Source organism: Scyliorhinus canicula, chromosome 5, assembly GCF_902713615.1.
Source record: "Scyliorhinus canicula chromosome 5, sScyCan1.1, whole genome shotgun sequence".
NCBI classification, from domain to species: Eukaryota; Metazoa; Chordata; class Chondrichthyes; order Carcharhiniformes; family Scyliorhinidae; genus Scyliorhinus; species Scyliorhinus canicula.
This window is the reverse complement of record NC_052150.1, coordinates 229,500,149-229,518,595: the sequence shown is the minus strand read 5'-3', so window position 1 is coordinate 229,518,595 and position 18,447 is coordinate 229,500,149. Positions and strand designations below refer to the sequence as shown.

The 18,447-nt window shown below is 52.1% G+C and overlaps 1 protein-coding gene across 1 annotated transcript in view; it reads right to left on the bottom strand.

Annotated features, from left to right (window-relative positions):
* wdr97 (WD repeat domain 97) overlaps positions 1-18,447 on the bottom strand; it is a 129,306-nt gene that overhangs the window by 15,897 nt on the left and 94,962 nt on the right. Inside the window, exons 17-19 of the mRNA XM_038796480.1 lie at positions 12,563-12,684; positions 3,360-3,528; positions 347-454 (exon numbers count right to left, since the gene is read on the bottom strand). Coding sequence (XP_038652408.1) covers positions 347-454; positions 3,360-3,528; positions 12,563-12,684 — 399 coding nt within the window. The remainder of the gene's footprint in view (positions 1-346; positions 455-3,359; positions 3,529-12,562; positions 12,685-18,447) is intronic.

The window sequence follows — 18,447 nt, the reverse complement described above, 5'->3', positions numbered from 1 at the left end:
ACCACAGCAGCCCCCCCCCCCCCCCCCCCCCCCTCAGAACCAGGCCTCACCATCAGGCCCAGGCCTGAGCTGATGCTCCACCCATACCCCCTAAACCCTAGCAGCCAGCACCTTCCCCGTCTGAATTCCCACACCACCGATCCCTGAAACCATCTCCTGACCCCCCCCCCCCCCCCCCCCCCCCCGACCCCCACCTCAGGCCCAATAACTGGCTCCATTTGAACCTCGCTGGGAACTGATGGGTTGTGTGGGGTTGCTCCCAGCCAGTCCAGGCTGGAAGGTGAATTGAGGGATTGGGAAGTTACAGCAAGTCACAGTCCGGCCCTGACAACACCCCCATACTAACCAAAACGGCGCGGTTTCTGCCAGCGGGTGAAACACTTTGTGGAACGGTTACAGCCCCTCTCAGCGTTTTTCCCTTTCTCAGCAACTTCATCGCTTCTCGGATATGTATCTGAGGAATGCGAGGAGAATATTTATTCGAGCGCACTTCTGTTAGCAAGGAGGAAGTCAGAAACAGAGTAATTCCCGAGCAGTCAGCCTCGATTAGGTGGTGGACAACTAGAAACATTCTGAGAGATGGAATGAATCATCATTCAGAGGCACAGATTAATCAAGGACAGTCAGTATGGATTAGTTAAAGTGGGATGAATGTCGGAATTTCAGATATATTGCGCTGGATTCTCCCAAAATGGGACTATGTCCCCACGGCAGCGTAAAAACGCTGGCGTTTCACTCTCGAGTTTCCTCCAAAAATCTAAGCGAATTCACTCACCTGCAGGGGGCTAGCAAGGACCCAGAGTGATTCACGCAGCTTTAGCTGCGGATATGGACCCCCGCACTTCCGGTTCTGAGTCCGCGCATACGCAGGCCAGTGGCCTCCAGCGGCCGCGCCGAGCGCATGGCGGACGCTGACCGTGGAGACAGCTGGAAAATGTAGGCCTGCCCGTCGGCCGTGCGCCCCCGAAGATCCGTCTGGCCCAATCTGTCCCCCAGATTGTTCGCCTCCGTGCCAAACACAATTTGGGCGCGGGGCTGCAGAGAATCCAGCCCTCTGTATTAAATGTATTTGATGCAGTAAGGGTTAACGTGGGTTAGTGTGTGTGACTGCTGCTGTCATGTTTTTAAAAATCCTGGTGAGCAAGACAGCTGGGCTTATTGGAGCCAGAAGGGCAATTAAAGCATCGTAAAAGTTTGGGAAAATGGAATTTTATTTAGAGAGTTTCCTGTAGAATAGTTAATTAGGGACATTGGCCGGAATCCTCTCACCTTTGGCATTCTCTGTTCCTGCCGGCAATGTACCCCCAGCAGAGAATCCCACCCATCAGGCTGAGTTTAGTGAGGTGGTGCAGGTAATGGGGGGACCAGGGGTTGAAGCAGTCGGGTACTGAGGCTCAGATCTAGTTTCTGGCTGGAAGGGGCGGCGGCAAAGCGTCTGAAGAAATACAGCCAGAGGCTGCATTATTGTGACCATGACAGGCCAGATCTCTTCCTTTAAAACAGTCTCAAAAGATCTCTCTTTCTCAGAGTGGAGCATCCAGGCATCTCTGTACAGCAGGCATTGCTGAGTGCTAACTGGGTTTAAAAGTGGATTGGGATCTGAGACGGTTTTGAGTGTGAGTAAAGATAGCAGTTAAGGGTTAGTGTGTCACTGTGTTGGTTAACATGGTTTAAGGGGTGATTGTAAGCTACTTTTGGGTGTGATATTAAAGATATTTTAATACAGTGTTAGTAATAAAGTTTGTTTTAATAAACCATACCCAAGTTTCTTTGTGAAATCACTCCTAGAGCGAGGTATCCAGGGATCACAGTTTTACAAATCTAAAATAAAATATTGGGGTTTCTGCCCAATATCCCGGCCAGTGTTGGGTTTGGTCCCGGATCGGAATAAGAAGCTTGTGGCTGGCTTGACTGATTTTTTAAAAAGCTGGTAACACAGGGAACGGGAGGGTGGGGGGGCGGCGCACCACCCTAAGGTCTAACAAGGTGTGTGGATGTAGAAGATATGAAAACTGGCCGTGTGGTTGCCAATGAGGAAGAATGCTGTCAACTGCAGATATCAATAGACTGGACAGAAAAGTAAGGCAGCACGGTAGCACAGTGGTTAGCACAGTTGCTTCATAACTCCAGGATCCCAGGTTCGATTCCCGGCTTGGGTCACTGTCTGTGCGGAGTCTGCGCGGTATCCCCGTGTCTGCGTGGGTTTCCTCCGGGTGCTCCGGTTTCCTCCCACAGTCCAAAGACGTGCAGGTTAGGTGGATTGGCCATGTTAAAATGCCCTTAGTGTCCAAAGAAATGTTAAGTGGGGGTTACTGGGTTACAGGGACCGGGGTAGGTACATGGGCTTGAGTAGGGTGCTCTTTGTAAGGGCTGGTGCAGACTCGATGGGCCGAATGGCCTCCTTCTGCACGGTAAATTCTATGATTCTATGAAAATGGGGTTCAATGCAGAGAAATGAGAGGTGATGCATTTTGGGAAGGGATTAAGATTCCAGACCAGAGACCCAAAATGTTATTAGTGATCAGCAACTCTTTTTTTCTGCAAGTAGGTGAAATTTGAAAGACTCCACGGTTATTATAATCTTTCGCGGGCTGTGGGTGTCGCTGACCAGGTCAGCATTTATTGCCCATCCCTAACTGCCCCTTGAGAAGGTGTTGGGGAGCTGCCACCTTGAACCACCGCAGTCTGTGGGATAAATAAACAGAAGAAACTTTACTATAGACAAACTAACAAAGCGAACGATCGATACGTTCTGGGTAGAATTGGATTGGATTGGATTGGATTTGTTTATTGTCACGTGTACCATATCAGTGATGTCAGGCAGGAAAAGCAGTGTTGAGTCCACCAATAGCAATGGCTCATTTGAATATAATTATCTGGACCACGCCCCTACCCCACCGGGTCTCGCCAGATTTTGCACCCGGCGTAAATCTGGATTTGGGTCTCCCCCGTGATTCACCCTCTGCGTTTGCTCCATGCCGGGAACATCGCGGTGGTTGAATCGTGTCCATAATAGAATAAAGAACAATACAGCACAGGAACAGGCCCTTCGGCCCTCCAAGCCTGTACCAGTCATGATACCAACCTTTGCCAAAACTTCCGTACTTCCTTGTGCCGTATCCCTCTATACCCATCCTATCCATGTGTTTGCCAAGATGCCTTTTGAACACCGTTAATGTGTCTGCTTCCGTATAATATATACCAATTCCATATTGTTCCCACATTGAATTCCACAGTGAAATTTCCCGTTCTGATGGGCTGATCCACTGTTAATATAAACCTTTCAGACACCCCATACTTCCAGCCCACAACTCAGTCAAACCTGAGCCCCGACGCCTGATTGATGATTAAAGTGTTACCTTGAATTTCCGAGTCCATTTTCTGTTCCATTTGTTGCTAAAATTCAAAAGCTTTTCTTTAGTTGAGTCACTGGCCTTCTCAAAGTCCATCCACGAGCTGAGCTCCGTCTCAAAGTAATTGTGTGGATCGAGGAGCCCGAGTTCAGTAAAGAACAGCTTGATGGCGTTCCTGGAATACAACAGGAGCTGGGGTGAGAGGAGGGGCTGCTGACTGCCATCTCCCCTGAGACTGTAGCTGGGCAACCAGCCCCACCAGAATCCCAGCTCTGCGGCCAAACATTCCTCCAGTCTGAGCTATTCCGATGGGAAACCCATCAGGTTCACTAATGTCCTTCAGGGAAGGGGAAATCTGCCACCCTTACCCGGTCTGGCCTCCATGTGACTCCAGACCCACAGCAATGTGGTTGACTCTGAACTGCCCCCCTCTGAAATGGCCGAGGGAGACACTCAGTTGAGGATAACTAGAGATGGGCAACAAATGCTGGCCGTGTCTGCGAGGCCCTCATTACAGGAATAATTCCAACGCAAAACACTGCAGTCAACGGAACCGGAAGGTCCCAGCAGCGGGAGAATCCCACCCAGCGCTCCTGGGAAAGGTTGGGAAAGTGACAGGTGGAGGGAGGGTGGAAACAGGTAAAATGGAAGGTGTGAGATCGGGCACAGGTTAATAAGAAAGGAGTCGATGATGCAGGTTCAGAGGGAGTGGGAACAGGGCGAGGAAAGAAGCAACGGCAGAGCTGTGACTGGCAGAATGGCAAACAGCTGGAATCCAAAATAAGGCACAGGAAACGAGAGGGAAAGAGCACCCTACCTAAGGTCAACACCTCCACCCTATCCCCATAACCCAGTAAGCCCACCCAACACTAAGGGCAATTTTGGACACTAAGGGCAATTTATCATGGCCAATCCACCTAACCTGCACATCTTTGGACTGTGGGAGGAAACCGGAGCACCCGGAGGAAACCCACGCAGACACAGGGAGGATGTGCAGACTCCGCACAGACAGTGACCCAAGCCGGAATCGAACCTGGGACCCTGGAGCCGTGAAGCAATTGCGCTATCCACAATGCTACCGTGCTGAGTCGCTCCCCCTTGCTTGGGAGGTTACATGCAGGTTTTCCCTTTTGGAGAAGAAGACATTCTGCTATTGTTGTGTCTGGTATATTTGGAGTTGGGGAAAGTGTGTTGAGGTGCACACCATAACATGGCGCGAAAATCTGATCCTAGTGCTGAGAATCATAGAATCATACAGTACAGAAAAGGCCCTTCAGCCCATCTACCCTGCACCAACAAATAAAGGCCGACTCTAATCTACACTAATCCCACTTTCCAACACTTCAACCATAGCCTTGAATGTTATGACATTTCAAGTGCTTCTTTTCAAGTCTTTCGAGACATTTTAAGTTTCCCCTACTGAATGAGTACTCAGTACATGTGAAGGTGTGTACCAGTTTCCCATGTGTACGTGGCCTTGTCTTCTTTTCCTTCGTTCTCTAGTGTACATGGGTATAGTTTCTCCTGGTATAAACAAAGGCACCAGGTTCAATGATTAGGTGAAACCAACTGACTTGATGTTTTCCTGTCTTTTTCTGTATTCTGTATGTTGAAGCATTCAGAGTCACAGAGGCACAGGAAAGGCCCTTCGGCCCATTGCACGGTGCTGTTCACAGACAATCACCTAACTATTCTAATCCCATTTCCCAGCACTTGGCCCATAACCCTGTCTGCCCTGGGATCTCTGCCTCCACCACCCTCTCAGGCAGCGAGTTCCAGACTCCCACCACCCTCTGGGTGAAAAGGTTTTCCCTCACATCCCCTCTAAACCTCCCGCCCATGTGGTAATCACCACTGTTGTATATGTTAGGAGAGGTGTGGTAAGATCCTGTACTACAGATACGACGGTAGTTCCTGCCTGCTGGCTCCGCCCAGTAGGTGGAGTATAAATATGTGTGCTCCCCGTACAGCAGCCATTTCGCCAGCTGCTGTAGGAGGCCACACATCTTAGTGTAATAAAGCCTCAGTTGTATTCAACTCTCGTCTTTGTGCAATTGATCGTGCATCAATTTATTACACTAAAGTTTTCAGAAGATGGACCTCCGCATCAAACCGGATCACCTGCAGCTGGATCCGCAGTCAAGCAATGCCAAAAAGGACTTTCAACATTGGCTAGCCTATTTCAAAGCTTACAACAGGTCTGCACCAACCTACTTCCAGAAGCTCAGAAGATCCAGATCCTCTACTCACGGCTGAGCTCCAACGTTTTTCCGCTTATCCAGGACGCACCAACCTACGATGAAGCCATGGCGCTACTGAAAGAGAACTACGGCCAGCGGACGAACACGCTCTTCCCCAGACACGTACTCTCTACTCATAGTCAACTCCCTGGTGAGTCCATAGAAGATTTCTGGCTTTAATTCCCCGGTCAGAGACTGTGACTGTCAGGCCATCACAGCCACGGAACATTCGAACCTCCTCATGCGGGACGCTTTCGTTATGGGGATAGGGTCAGAACATATCTGCCACCGACTTTTAGAGGTGGCCACGCTCGACTTCGCGGAAACCAAAAAGCTGGTGCTATCGATGACAATCGCCTCGCGCAATATCCAGGCCGACACCCCCAGCCGCGCGGCCCACTCCTCCTACGCATCGTGGACTCCACAGTCGGCTACCACAGTGGGTGCCGCCATCTTCCCCTCCTCGGACCACGTGCGGCCCATGGGCACCGCCATCTATTTCAACCCCCACCACGTGCAGCCCGTGGGCACCGCCATTTTGTCCACCTCAGGATCTTCAGGGGCCGCCATCTTGTCTCCCCCACGGCACATGGGCGCCACCATCGTACCAGGACCCGTGCTCCCCGGGCACCCCATCGTCCGACACCAGCGACGACCAGCCGCGACTCGTCTCGGTCACAGTTGACCAGACTCGCCCGCACAATCTAGCCACCGTCTCAACAAGCGTGAAGATCGATGGGCACGAGATCTCCTGTGTGCTGGACTCCGGGAGCACTGAGAGCTTCATCCATCCCGATACTGTAAGGCGCTGCTCCCTCGCGGAAAACCCCGCTAACCCTGCCTGCTGGACTCCGGGAGCACCGAGAGCTTCATTCACCCTGATACTGTAAGGCGCTACTCCCTCGCGGTACACCCCGCCAATCAGAGAATCTCCCTGGCCTCCGGGTCCCACTCCGTGGCGATTGGGGGGTACTGTATAGCCACGCTCACGATCCAGGGCGTAGAATTCAGCGGCTTCCGCCTCTACGTCCTCCCCAACCTCTGCGCTGCCCGGCTACTCAGCCTGGACTTCCAGTGTAACCTCCAGAGCCTAACCCTGAAATTCGGTGGGCCCTACCACCCCTTACTGTGTGCAGCCTCGCGACCCTTAAGGTCGACCCACCTTCCCTATTTACAAACCTAACCCCAAATTGCAAACCCGTCGCCACCAGGAGCAGACGGTACAGAGCCCAGGACAGGACCTTCATCAGGTCTGAGGTCCAGCGGCTGCTTCGGGAAGGCATCATCGAGGCCAGCAACAGCCCCTGGAGAGCCCAAGTGGTAGACTGGGGAGAAACACTGAATGATCGTGGACAACAGCCAGACCATCAATCGGTACACGCAGCTCGACGCGTACCCCCTCCCACGCATATCTGATATGGTCAATCAGATTGCACAGTACCGGGTCTTCTCAACTGTAGACCTAAAATCCGCCTACCACCAGCTCCCCATTCGTAAGGCGGACCGCCCATACACTGCCTTCGAGGCAGACGGCGGCCTCTACCATTTTCTTAGGGTTCCCTTCGCCGTCACCAATGGGGTCTCGGTCTTCCAAAGGGAGATGGACCGAATGGTCGACCGGTACGGGCTGCGGGCCACTTTCCCGTACCTAGACAATATCACCATCTGCGGCCACGATCAGCAGGACCATGGTGCCAACCTTGCCAAAACCTCACCTCGCCTCTCTCCTAAACCTCACCTATAACAAGGAAAAGTGCGTATTTAGCACGAACCACTTAGCCATCCTCGGCTATGTAGTTAGGAGTTCTGGGGCCCGACCCTGACCTCATGCGCCCCCGCATGGAACTCCCCACTGCCCCAAGGCCCTCAGAGGCTGCCTGGGATTCTTTTCTTACTACGCCCAGGGGGTCCCAAACTATGCGGACAAGGCCCGCCCACTCATCCACTCCACTCTTTTCCCCCTGACGGCAGAGGCTCAACAGGCCTTCAACCGTATTAGGGCCGACATCGCCAAGGCCGCGATGCACGCAGTCGGCGAGACGTTACCCTTTCAAGTGGAGAACGGCGCATCAGACGTAGCTCTAGCCGCCACCCTCAACCAGGCAGGCAGGCCCGTGACATTCTTTTCACGAACCTTTCATGCCTCAGATATTCGACATTCCTCCGTCGAAAAAGAGGCCCAAGCCATCGTTGAAGCTGTGCAGCATTGGAGGCATTACCTGGCCGGCAGGAGATTCACTCTCCTCACTGACCAACAATCGGTATCCTTCATGTTTAACAACGCGCAGCGGGGCAAGATCAAACATGACAATATCCTGCGGTGGAGAATCGAGCTCTCCACCTACAATTACGAGATTTTGTATCGCCCCGGTAAGCTCAACAAGCCCCCAGACGCCCTATCCCGAGGTACATGTGCCAGCGCACAGGTAGACCGACTCCGGACTCTGCACGACAACCTTTTGTCACCCGTGAGTCACACGGTTGTACCATCTTGTCAAGGCCCGCAATCTGCCCTACTCCATCGAGGAAGTCAGGGCCATCACCAGAGACTGCCAGGTCTGCGCGGAGTGCAAACCACACTTCTACCGGCCAGACTGAGTGCGCCTGGTGAAGGCCTCCTGTTCCTTTGAACGCCTCTGTGTGGATTTCAAAGGGCCCCTCCCCTCCACCGACCGTAACACCTATTTCCTCAGTGTGTTCGATGAGTACTCCAGATTCCCCTTCGCCATCCTATGCCCCGACATGACGTCTGCCACCTTCATCAAAGCCCTCAACACAATCTTCGCTCTGTTCGGCTTCCCCGCCTACATCCTCAGTGACAGGGGATCCTCATTCATGAGTGATGAGCTGTGTCAGTTCCTGCTCAGCAGGGGTATCGCCTCCAGCAGGACGACCAGCTATAACCCCCGGGGAAACGGGCAGGTGGAGAGGGAGAACGGGACGGTCTGGAGGGCCGTCCTGCTGGCCCCACGGTCCAGAAATCTCCCGGCCTCCCGCTTGCAGAACGTCCTCCCCGATGCACTGCACTCCATTCGGTCGCTCCTATGCACTGCAACTAACAACACACCCCATGAACGTCTCTTTGCCTTCCCCAGGAAGTCCACATCCGGGGTGTCGCTCCCGACTTGGCTCGCAGCTCCAGGACCCGTATCCCTCCGTAAGCACGTACGACTCCAGAAGGCGGACCCGTTGGTTGAAAGGGTGCAGTTACTCCACACTAACCCCCAGTATGTCTACGTAGGGTACCCCAACGGCCGCCAAGATACTGTCTCTCTCAGGGACCTGGCACCAGCAGGTTCCACACACACACACACTCCCCTCCGGCCCGGCACCCCTTCCCCTCCCCCGGCACACCCAGCAGCAACCCCCCCCCCCCCCCGGGACCATCAGTCCTCGCCCTGCCCACGCCCGATGATGAGGGGGATTTCGGCATGCTCCCAGAGTCACTGAGGATCAGACCACCACCAGAATTGCAGCCACCACTGCGTCCCTCCCAATGTCAGATCAAGGCCCCGGACCGGCTAAACCTGTAATTGGTTTGGGACGGTTAAAGCACCTTGTACTGGACTCCAAACTTTTTTTGCCTCTGTATATTCTGTATACAGTTCTCCGCCACCCCCACCGGACTCAATTTTAACAGGGGGTGAATGTGGTAATCACCACTGTTGTATATATTAGGAGAGGTGTGGTAAGGCCCTGTACTACAGGTACGGGGGTAGTCCCTGCCTGCTGGCCCCGCCCAGTAGGTGGAGTATAAATATGTGTGGTCCCCATACAGCAGCCATTTTGCCAACTGCTTTAGGAGGCCACACATCAAATGTAATAAAGCCTCAGTTGTATTCAACTCTGGTCTTTGTGCAATTGATCGTGCATCAGCCCCTTACCTTAAATCTCTGCCCCCTGGTCACTGATCCCTCCACCAAGGGGAAATGTTTCTTCCTGTCTACTCTATCTATGCCCCTCATAATCCTATACATCTCAATCCTGTCCCCTCTCAGTCTCCTCTGCTCCAGGGAAAACAATCCCAGTCTATCCAATCTCTCTTCATAACTAACACTCTCCAGCCCAGGCAACATCCTGGTAAATCCCCTCTGCTCCCTTTCCAATGGCTATCACATCCTGACTATAATGTGGATTCCAGAACTGCCCACAATACTCCAGCTGTGACCTAACCAATGTTTTATACAGCTCCAGCATAACCTCCGTGCTCTTGAACTCTATGTCTCGGGCAGCACTGTGGCGCAGTGGTTAGCACTGTTGCCTCACGGTGCTGAGGACCCGGGTTCGAACCCAGCCCCAGGTCACTGTCCGTGTGGAGTTTGCACATTCTCCCCGTGTTTGCGTGGGTTTCACTCCCACAACCCAAAGATGAGCAGAGTAGGTGGATTGGCCACGCTAAATTGCCCCTTAGTCAGGAAAAAAAATAAATCTATGTCTCAGCGAATAAAGGCAAGTGCACCATAGGCCTTTTTAACCACCTGCTCTGCTATCAAAAGGCGCCAGTGTATATGCACACCAAGGTCCCTCTGATCCTCGGTGCTTCCCAGGGTCCTGCCGTTTATCATGTATTCCCTTTGCCTTGTTTGTGGGCGGCAGGGTAGCACAGTGGTTAGCACTGTTGCTTCACAGCTCCAGGGTCCCAATTTGATTCCCGGCTTGGGTCACTGTCTGTGTGGAGTCTGCACGTTCTCCCCGTGTCTGCGTGGGTTTCCTCCGGGTGCTCCGGTTTCCTCCCACAAATCCCGAAAGACAGTGGGCGCGATTCTCCGCCCCCCACGACGGGTCGGAGAATAGCGGGAGGGCCTTCCCGGCATTTTTCCCGACCTCCCGCTATTCTCCCCCCCCCCACGGCTGCCCCACGACACGAATCGCTGCTCGCCGTTTTTTACGGCGAACAGAGATTCTCCCCTATCCGATGGGCCGATTTCCCAGACCTTTACGGCCGTTTTCACGAACTCAAACACACCTGCTCTCACCGTTCGTGAAAACGGCCGCAAAGTGCCGTTCTGGAGATCCATGGCACTGATTGGCACGGCCGCACCACGGCCGTGCCAAGGGTGGCATGGGCCCGCGATCGGTGGGTACCGATTGCGGGCAGCGGGTCCGAAACCCGCGCACTCTTTGTTCCTCCGCTGCCCCGCTGGATCAGTCCGCGGGGTGGCTGAGGGGCATGACGGCCCGCGCATGCGCGGGGTTGACGCATATGCACGATGACGTCATCCGCGCATGCACGGCTGACGTCATCGTGCGCGTCAGCCGCCGTTACCCTTGGCGCGCGGGCTTTGCGACGTTCGCCTGCGATGCCGTGGTTCACGGGGCCCCGCTGCTAGCCCCGACCGGGGAGCAGAATCAGGTCCCAGGAGGGGGCACGGAGGCTGCCTTGAAACACGGCCAGTTTCACGGCAGACTTTACGACTCTCCGCATTTGCGGAGAATCGCGCCCAGTGTTTGTTGGGTGAATTGGACATTCTGAATTCTCCCTCAGTGTACCCTGAGTGTACGCCGGAATGTGGCGACTAGGGGCTTTTTCCACAGTAACTTCATTGCAGTGTTAATATAAGCCTACTTGTGACAATAATAAAGTCCATCACCTCACACTTATCCGGATTGAATCCCATTTCCCACTGACCAGCCCATCTATATCCTCCTGTAATCGAAGGCCATCCTCCTCACTATTTACCATCCCACCACCATTTGTATTGACCACAGACTTGTACATCAACCCTCAAACATTCATGCCTAAATAATTTATATAAGCCACAATCACGATGGAGGTTGGGGGGAGGGGTTAGAGCCTGGAAACTGGAAACTGCCAATGTCACTGAGCGCATCAGAAAAGTCACGGATTTAGGACGGGAGAAGCTGGAGAGAAAAGATAAGAAGAAATGAGTTTGTGTGGCAGGATTATCTGAAAGAATGGGTCGACCAGGGAAGAGGGCCCTTTAGGGTTAGGGATTAGGAGGTTGGGAGGCCAAGGAGGGAAGATGGCCAGAGGTGATGAAGTGAGCGGCAGCCATGGAAACGATGGTTTGATGTTTGGTGATGGGCCGATAGTTCAGAGTGAGGTAGGAGGAAGTGTCGGAAACATGTTTCTCACATTCGGATCTTTCCATCCTCGGTCTCCTGACTGCCGGAGACACCCACACTCATGGCATGAGGGCTCAGCGGCGAGAATAGTCTTTTTGTTGCCCATCCCTAATTGCCCTTGAACTGAGTGTCTCGGCCGGCCATTTCAGAGCCAACCACATTGCTGTGGGTCTGGAGTCACATGTAGGCCAGACCAGGTAAGGACGGCAGATTTCCCCTTCCCTAAAGGACATTAGTGACCCAGCTGTAATCTACAATAGTTTCATGGTCATCATTAGCCTTTTATTTCCAGATTTGTATTGAATTGAAATTTCACCGTTGTGGTGATGGGATTGTATGGATCCCATGCAAGGTCGAGTTACAGAACCTCTTCTCTTGATGGACACTTTACACCCTTCCAGACTCAACACTGGGTTCAACAATTGTAGATCACAGCCGCTGCTCCCCTCTTTGTCTGAATGACTGTGGCTTCAAGAAGCTCAATGGCATCCAGGACAAAGCAGCCCGCTGGCTTGGTACCCCAACCAGCCCGTTCAACATTCACTCCTTCAGCTACCTTTCCAAGGGCAATTACAGATGGACAGTAAATCTTGGCCTTACCACTGAACCCACGTCCTCAGAAGGAAAGAAATAAAGAAATTGCTGCAAAGAGAGAAATGTTTCCAAAGGTCTGACAGAACTGTTTGAAATTTGGTATTCTTGTGTTTGTCCCGGTGATCGTACAAGGAAACGCTTCAGCAACATTTCAGAATAATCAAGTTCTGGGCTAACAAGCAAAATAAATACATATAAATACATACATACACTATTTTAATAACTATATATATATATATATAAAAAAGAGTTTAAAATATTGGTTCCATTAGTTTTCAGGTTACAAACTTGAGCAAGATGTCAGATTGAAGGTACTGGGCCATTAACTCCACGAGCAGCTGCTGACTGGTTGGCATTAACTCCTTCAATGCCCACAGTGCTGCACGAATAAAATCCCGTTCCTGTTTGTTCTGCATTCAAACACAAAGTACAGAAACTGTCACTAAAACAAAGAAACAGGAAACAGTTCCACATTCTCCCCATTCCCTGTGGGAGCGATTCCCACATTCTCCCCACTCCCTGTAGGAGCGAGTCCCATATTCTCCCCACTCCCTGTGGGAGCAAGTCTCACATTCTCCCCACTCCCTGTGGGAGCGAGTCCCATATTCTCCCCACTCCCTGTGGGAGCGAGTCCCACATTCTCCCCACTACCCCTGTGGGAGCGAGTCCCACATTCTCCCCACTCCCTGTGGGAGCGGGACCCACATTCTCCCCACTACCCCTGTGGGAGCGAGTCCCACATTCTCCCCACTCCCTGTGGGAGCGGGACCCACATTCTCCCCACTACCCCTGTGGGAGCGAGTCCCACATTCTCCCCACTCCCTGTGGGAGCAAGACCCACATTCTCCCTGTGGGAGTAAGTCCCACATTCTCCCCACTCCCTGTCGGAACGAGTCCCACATTCTCCCCACTCCCTCTGTGGGAGTGAGTCCCACATTTTCTCCACACTCCTGTGGGAGCGAGTCCCACATTCTCCGCACTCTCCGTGGGAGCGGGTCCCACATTCTCCCCACTCCCTGTGGGAGCGAGTCCCCCATTCTCCCCACTCCCTGTGGGAGCGAGTCCCACATTCTCCCCACTCCCTGTGGGAGCAAGTCCCACATTCTCCCCACTCCCTGTCGGAACGAGTCCCACATTCTCCCCACTCCCCCTGTGGGAGCGAGTCCCACATTCTCCCCCACTCCCCATGGGAGCAAGTCCCACATTCTCCCCACTCCCTGTGGGAGCGAGTCCCACATTCTCCCCACTCCCTGTGGGAGTGAGTCCCACATTTTCTCCACACTCCTGTGGGAGCGAGTCCCACATTCTCCGCACTCTCCGTGGGAGCGGGTCCCACATTCTCCCCACTCCCTGTGGGAGCGAGTCCCACATTCTCCCCACTCCCTGAGGGAGCGAGTCCCACATTCTCCCCATTCTCTATGGGAGCGAGTCCCACATTCTCCCCACTCCCTGTGGGAGCGAGTCCCACATTTTCTCCACACTCCTGTAGGAGCGAGTCCCATATTCTCCCCACTCCCTGTGGGATTGAGTCCCACATTCTCCCCACTCCCTGTGGGAGCGAGTTCCACATTCTCCCCACTCCCTGTGGGAGCGAGTCCCACATTCTCCCCATTCCCTGTGGGAGCGAGTTCCACATTCTCCCCACTCCCTGTGGGATTGAGTCCCACATTCTCCCCACTCCCTGTGGGAGTGAGTCCCACATTCTCTCCACACTCCCGTGGGAGCGAGTCCCACATTCTCCCCCACTCCCTGTGGGAGCGAGTCGCACATTCTCCCCACTCCCTGTGGGAGCGAGTCCCACATTCTCCCCACTCCCTGTGGGAGCGAATCCGGAGTGGGTACCAGAGCAATAGGCCAGAAGGTGAAAATATTGAGGGAGAACTAGGGAATAGGGCCAGTATGGCTCTGAGGCAGAGCAGACAGGGAGATGTTGCTGAAAACAGCGGGTCTGGTGGCCTGAAGTGCATATGTTTTAATGCAAGAAGTATTACGGGTAAGGCAGATGAACTTAGAACTTGGATTAGTACTTGGAACTATGATGTTGTTGCCATTACAGAGACCTGGTTGAGCGAAGGACAGGATTGGCAGGTAAACATTCCAGGATTTAGATGTTTCAGGCGGGATAGAGGGGGATGTAAAAGAGGTTGAGGAGTTGCGCTACTGGTTAGGGGGAATATCAGAGCTGTACTACGGGAGGACACCTCAGAGGGCAGCGAGGCTATATGGGTAGAGATCAGGAATAAGAAGGCTGCAGTCACAATGTTGGGGGTTTACTACAGGCCTCCCAACAGACAACGGGAGATAGAGGAGCAGATAGGTAGACTGATTTTGGAAAGGAGTAAAAGCAACAGGGTTGTTGTGATGGGAGACTTCAACTTCCCCAATATTGACTGGGACTCACTTAGTGCTAGGGGCTTAGACGGGGCAGAATTGGTAAGGAGCATCCAGGAGGGCTTCTTAAAACAATATGTAGATAGTCCAACTAGGGAAGGGGCTGTACTGGACCTGCTATTGGGGAATGAGCCCGGCCTGGTGGTAGAAGTTTCAGTAGGGGAGCATTTCGGCAACAGTGACCACAATTCAGTAAGTTTTAAAGTGCTGCTGGACAAGGATAAGAGTGATCCGAGGGTGAATGTGCTAAATTGGGGGTAGGCTAATTATAACAATATTAGGCAGGAACTGAAGAACCTAGATTGAGGATTGGGGGGGGATGTTTGAGGGTAAATCAACATCTGACATGTGGGAGGCTTTCAAATGTCAGTTGAACAAAAATTCAGGACCGGCATGTTCCTGTGAGGAAGAAGGATAAATACGGCAAATTTCGGGAACCTTGGATAACGAGAGATACTGTAGGTCTCGTCAAAAAGAAAAAGGAGGCATTTGTCAGGGTTAGAAGGCCGAGAACATACGAAGCCTGTGTGGAATATAAGGAAAGTAGGAAGGAACTTAAGCAAGGAGTCAGGAGGACTAAAACATGTCACGAAAAGTCATTGGCAATTAAGGTTAAGGAAAATCCCAAGGCTTTTTGCACACATAAAAAGCAAGAGGGTAACCAGGGAAAGGGTTGGCCCACTGAAGGACAGGGGAGGGAATCTATGTGTGGAACCAGAGGAAATGGGCGAGGTACTAAATGAATACTTTGCATCAGTATTCATCAAAGAGAAGGAATTAGACCAGAAGACATAGGAGCAGAATGAGGCCACTCGGCCCATCGAGTCTGCTCCACCATTCAATCATGGCTGACATTTTCTCATCCCCATTCTCCTGCCTTCTCCCCATAACCCCTGATCCCCTTATTGATCAAGAACCTATCTATCTCTGTCTTAAAGACACTCAGTGAATTGGCTTCCACAGCCTTCTGCGGCAAAGAGTTCCACAGATTCACCACCCTCTGGCTGAAGAAATTCCTCCTCATCTCTGTTTTAAAGGATAGTCCCTTTAATCTGAGATGGTGGCCTCTGGTTCTAGTTTTTCCTACAAGTGGAAACATCCTCTCCACGTCCACTCTATCCAGGCCTCGCAGTATCCTGTAAGTTTCAATAAGATCCCCCCTCATCCTTCTGAACTCCAACGAATACAGACCCAGAATCCTCAAACGTTCCTCATACAACAAGTTCTTCATTCCAGGGATCATTCCTGTGAAACTCCTCTGGACCCTTTCCAAGGCCAGCACATCCTTCCTTAGATATGGGACCCAAAACTGCTCACAATACTCCAAATGGGGTCTGCCCAGAGCCTGATACAGCCTCAGAAGTACATCCCTGGTCTTGTATTCTAGCCCTCTCGACATAAATGCTAACATTGCATTTGCCTTCTTAACTGCCGACTGAACCTGCACATTAACCTTAAGAGAATCGTGAACAAGGACTCCCAAGTCCCTTTGTGCTTCTGCTTTCCGAAGCATTTCCCCATTTAGAAAACAGTCTATGCCTAAATTCCTCCTTCCAAAGTGCATAACCTCACACTTTTCCACATTGTATTCCATCTGCCACTTCATTGTCCACTCTCCTAGCTTGTCCAAGTCCTTCTGCAGCCCCCTTGCTTCCTCAATACTACCTGTCCCTCGACTGATCTTTGTATCATCTGCAAACTTAGCAACAGTGCCTTCAGTACCATCTTCCAGATCATTAATGTATAATTGGTGGATATTGAGTCTGGAGAAGGGTGTGTAGATAGCCTGGGTCACATTGAGATCCAAAAAGATGTCTTGAAAAATATTAAGGTAGATAGGTCCCCAGGGCCTGATGGGATCTACCCCAGAATACTGAAGGAGGCAAGAGAGGAAATTGCTGAGGCCTTGACAGAAATCTTTGGATCCTCACTGTCTTCAGGTGATATCCTGGAGGACTGGAGAATAGCCAATGTTTTTCCTTTGTTTAAGAAGGGTAGCAAGGATAATCCAGGGAACTACAGGCCAGAGAGCCTTACGTCAGTGCTAGGGAAATTACTGGAGAGAATTCTTCGAGACAGGAGCTACTCCCATTTGGAAGCAAATGGACGTATTAGTGAGAGGCAGCACGGTTTTGTGAAGGGAAGGTCGTGTCTCACTAACTTGATATAGTTTTTCGAGGAGGTCACAAAGATGATTGATGCAGGTAGGGCAGTGGATGTTGTCCATATGGACTTCAGTAAGGCCTTTGACAAGGTCCCTCATGGCAGACTGCTACAAAAGGTGAAGTCACACGGGATCAGAGGTGAGCTGGCAAGGTGGATACAGAACTGGCTCGGTCATAGAAGGCAGAGAGTAGCAATGGAAGGGTGCTTTTCTGATTGGAGGGTTGTGACCAGTGGTGTTCCGCAGGGTCAGTGCTGGGACCTTTGCTGTTTGTAGTGTATATAAATGATTTGCAGGAAAATGTAACTGGTCTGATTAGTAAGTTTGCGGACGACACAGGGGTTGATGGAACTGCAGATAGTGATGAGGACTGTCAGAGGATACAGCAGGATTTAGATCGTTTGGAGGCTTGGGAAGAGAGATGGCAGATGGAGTTTAATCCAGACAAATGTGAGGTAATGCATTTTGGAAGATCTAATACAGGAAGGGAATATACATTGAATGGTAGAACCTCAAGTGCATTGACAATCAGAGAGAACTAGGCGTACAGGTCCACAGGTCATAGATACATAGAACATACAGTGCAGAAAGAGGCCATTCTGCCCATCAAGTCTGCACCGGCCCACTTAAGCCCTCACTTCCACCTTATCCCTATAACCCACTAACCACTCCTAACCGTTTTTTTTGGACACTAGGGGCAATTTAGCATGGCCAATCCACCTAACCTTGCACTTCTTTGGACTGTGGGAGGAAACCGGAGCACCCGGAGGAAACCCACACGCACACGGGGAGAACGTGCAGACTCCGCACAGACAGTGACCCAGCAGGGAATCGAACCTGGGACCCTGGCGCTGTGAAGCCACAGTGTTAGCCACATGTGCTACTGGGCTGCCAGGTCACTGAAAGGGGCAACACAGGTGGAGAAGGTAGTCAAGAAGGCATACGGCATGCTTGCCTTCATTGGCCGGGGTATTGAGTATAAGAATTGGCAAGTCATGTTGCCAGACTGCTTCTCTGTGATGCTGACTGTGAGGACACTGTTCCCAGACTGCTTCTCTGTGACGCTGACTGTGAGGACACTGTTCCCAGACTGCTTCTCTGTGACGCTGACTGTGAGGACACTGTTCCCAGACTGCTTCTCTGTGACGCTGACTGCGAGGACACCGTTCAAAGACTGCTTCATTTTGACACCGTTCCCAGACTGCTTCTCTGTGATGCTGACTGCGAGGACACTGTTTCCAGACTGCTTCACTGTGACGCTGACTGCGAGGACACCGTTCCCAGACTGCTTCACTGTGACGCTGACTGCGAGGACACCGTTCCCAGACTGCTTCACTGTGACGTAGTGAGGGCACTGTTCCCAGGCTGCTTCACTGTGACGCTGACTGTGAGGACACCGTTCCCAGACTGCTTCACTGTGACGTAGTGAGGGCACTGTTCCCAGGCTGCTTCACTGTGACGCTGACTGTGAGGACACCGTTCCCAGACTGCTTCACTGTGACGTAGTGAGGGCACTGTTCTCAGACTGCTTCACTGTGATGCTGACTGCGAGGACACTGTTTCCAGACTGCTTCACTGTGACGCTGACTGTGAGGACACTGTTCTCAGACTGCTTCAC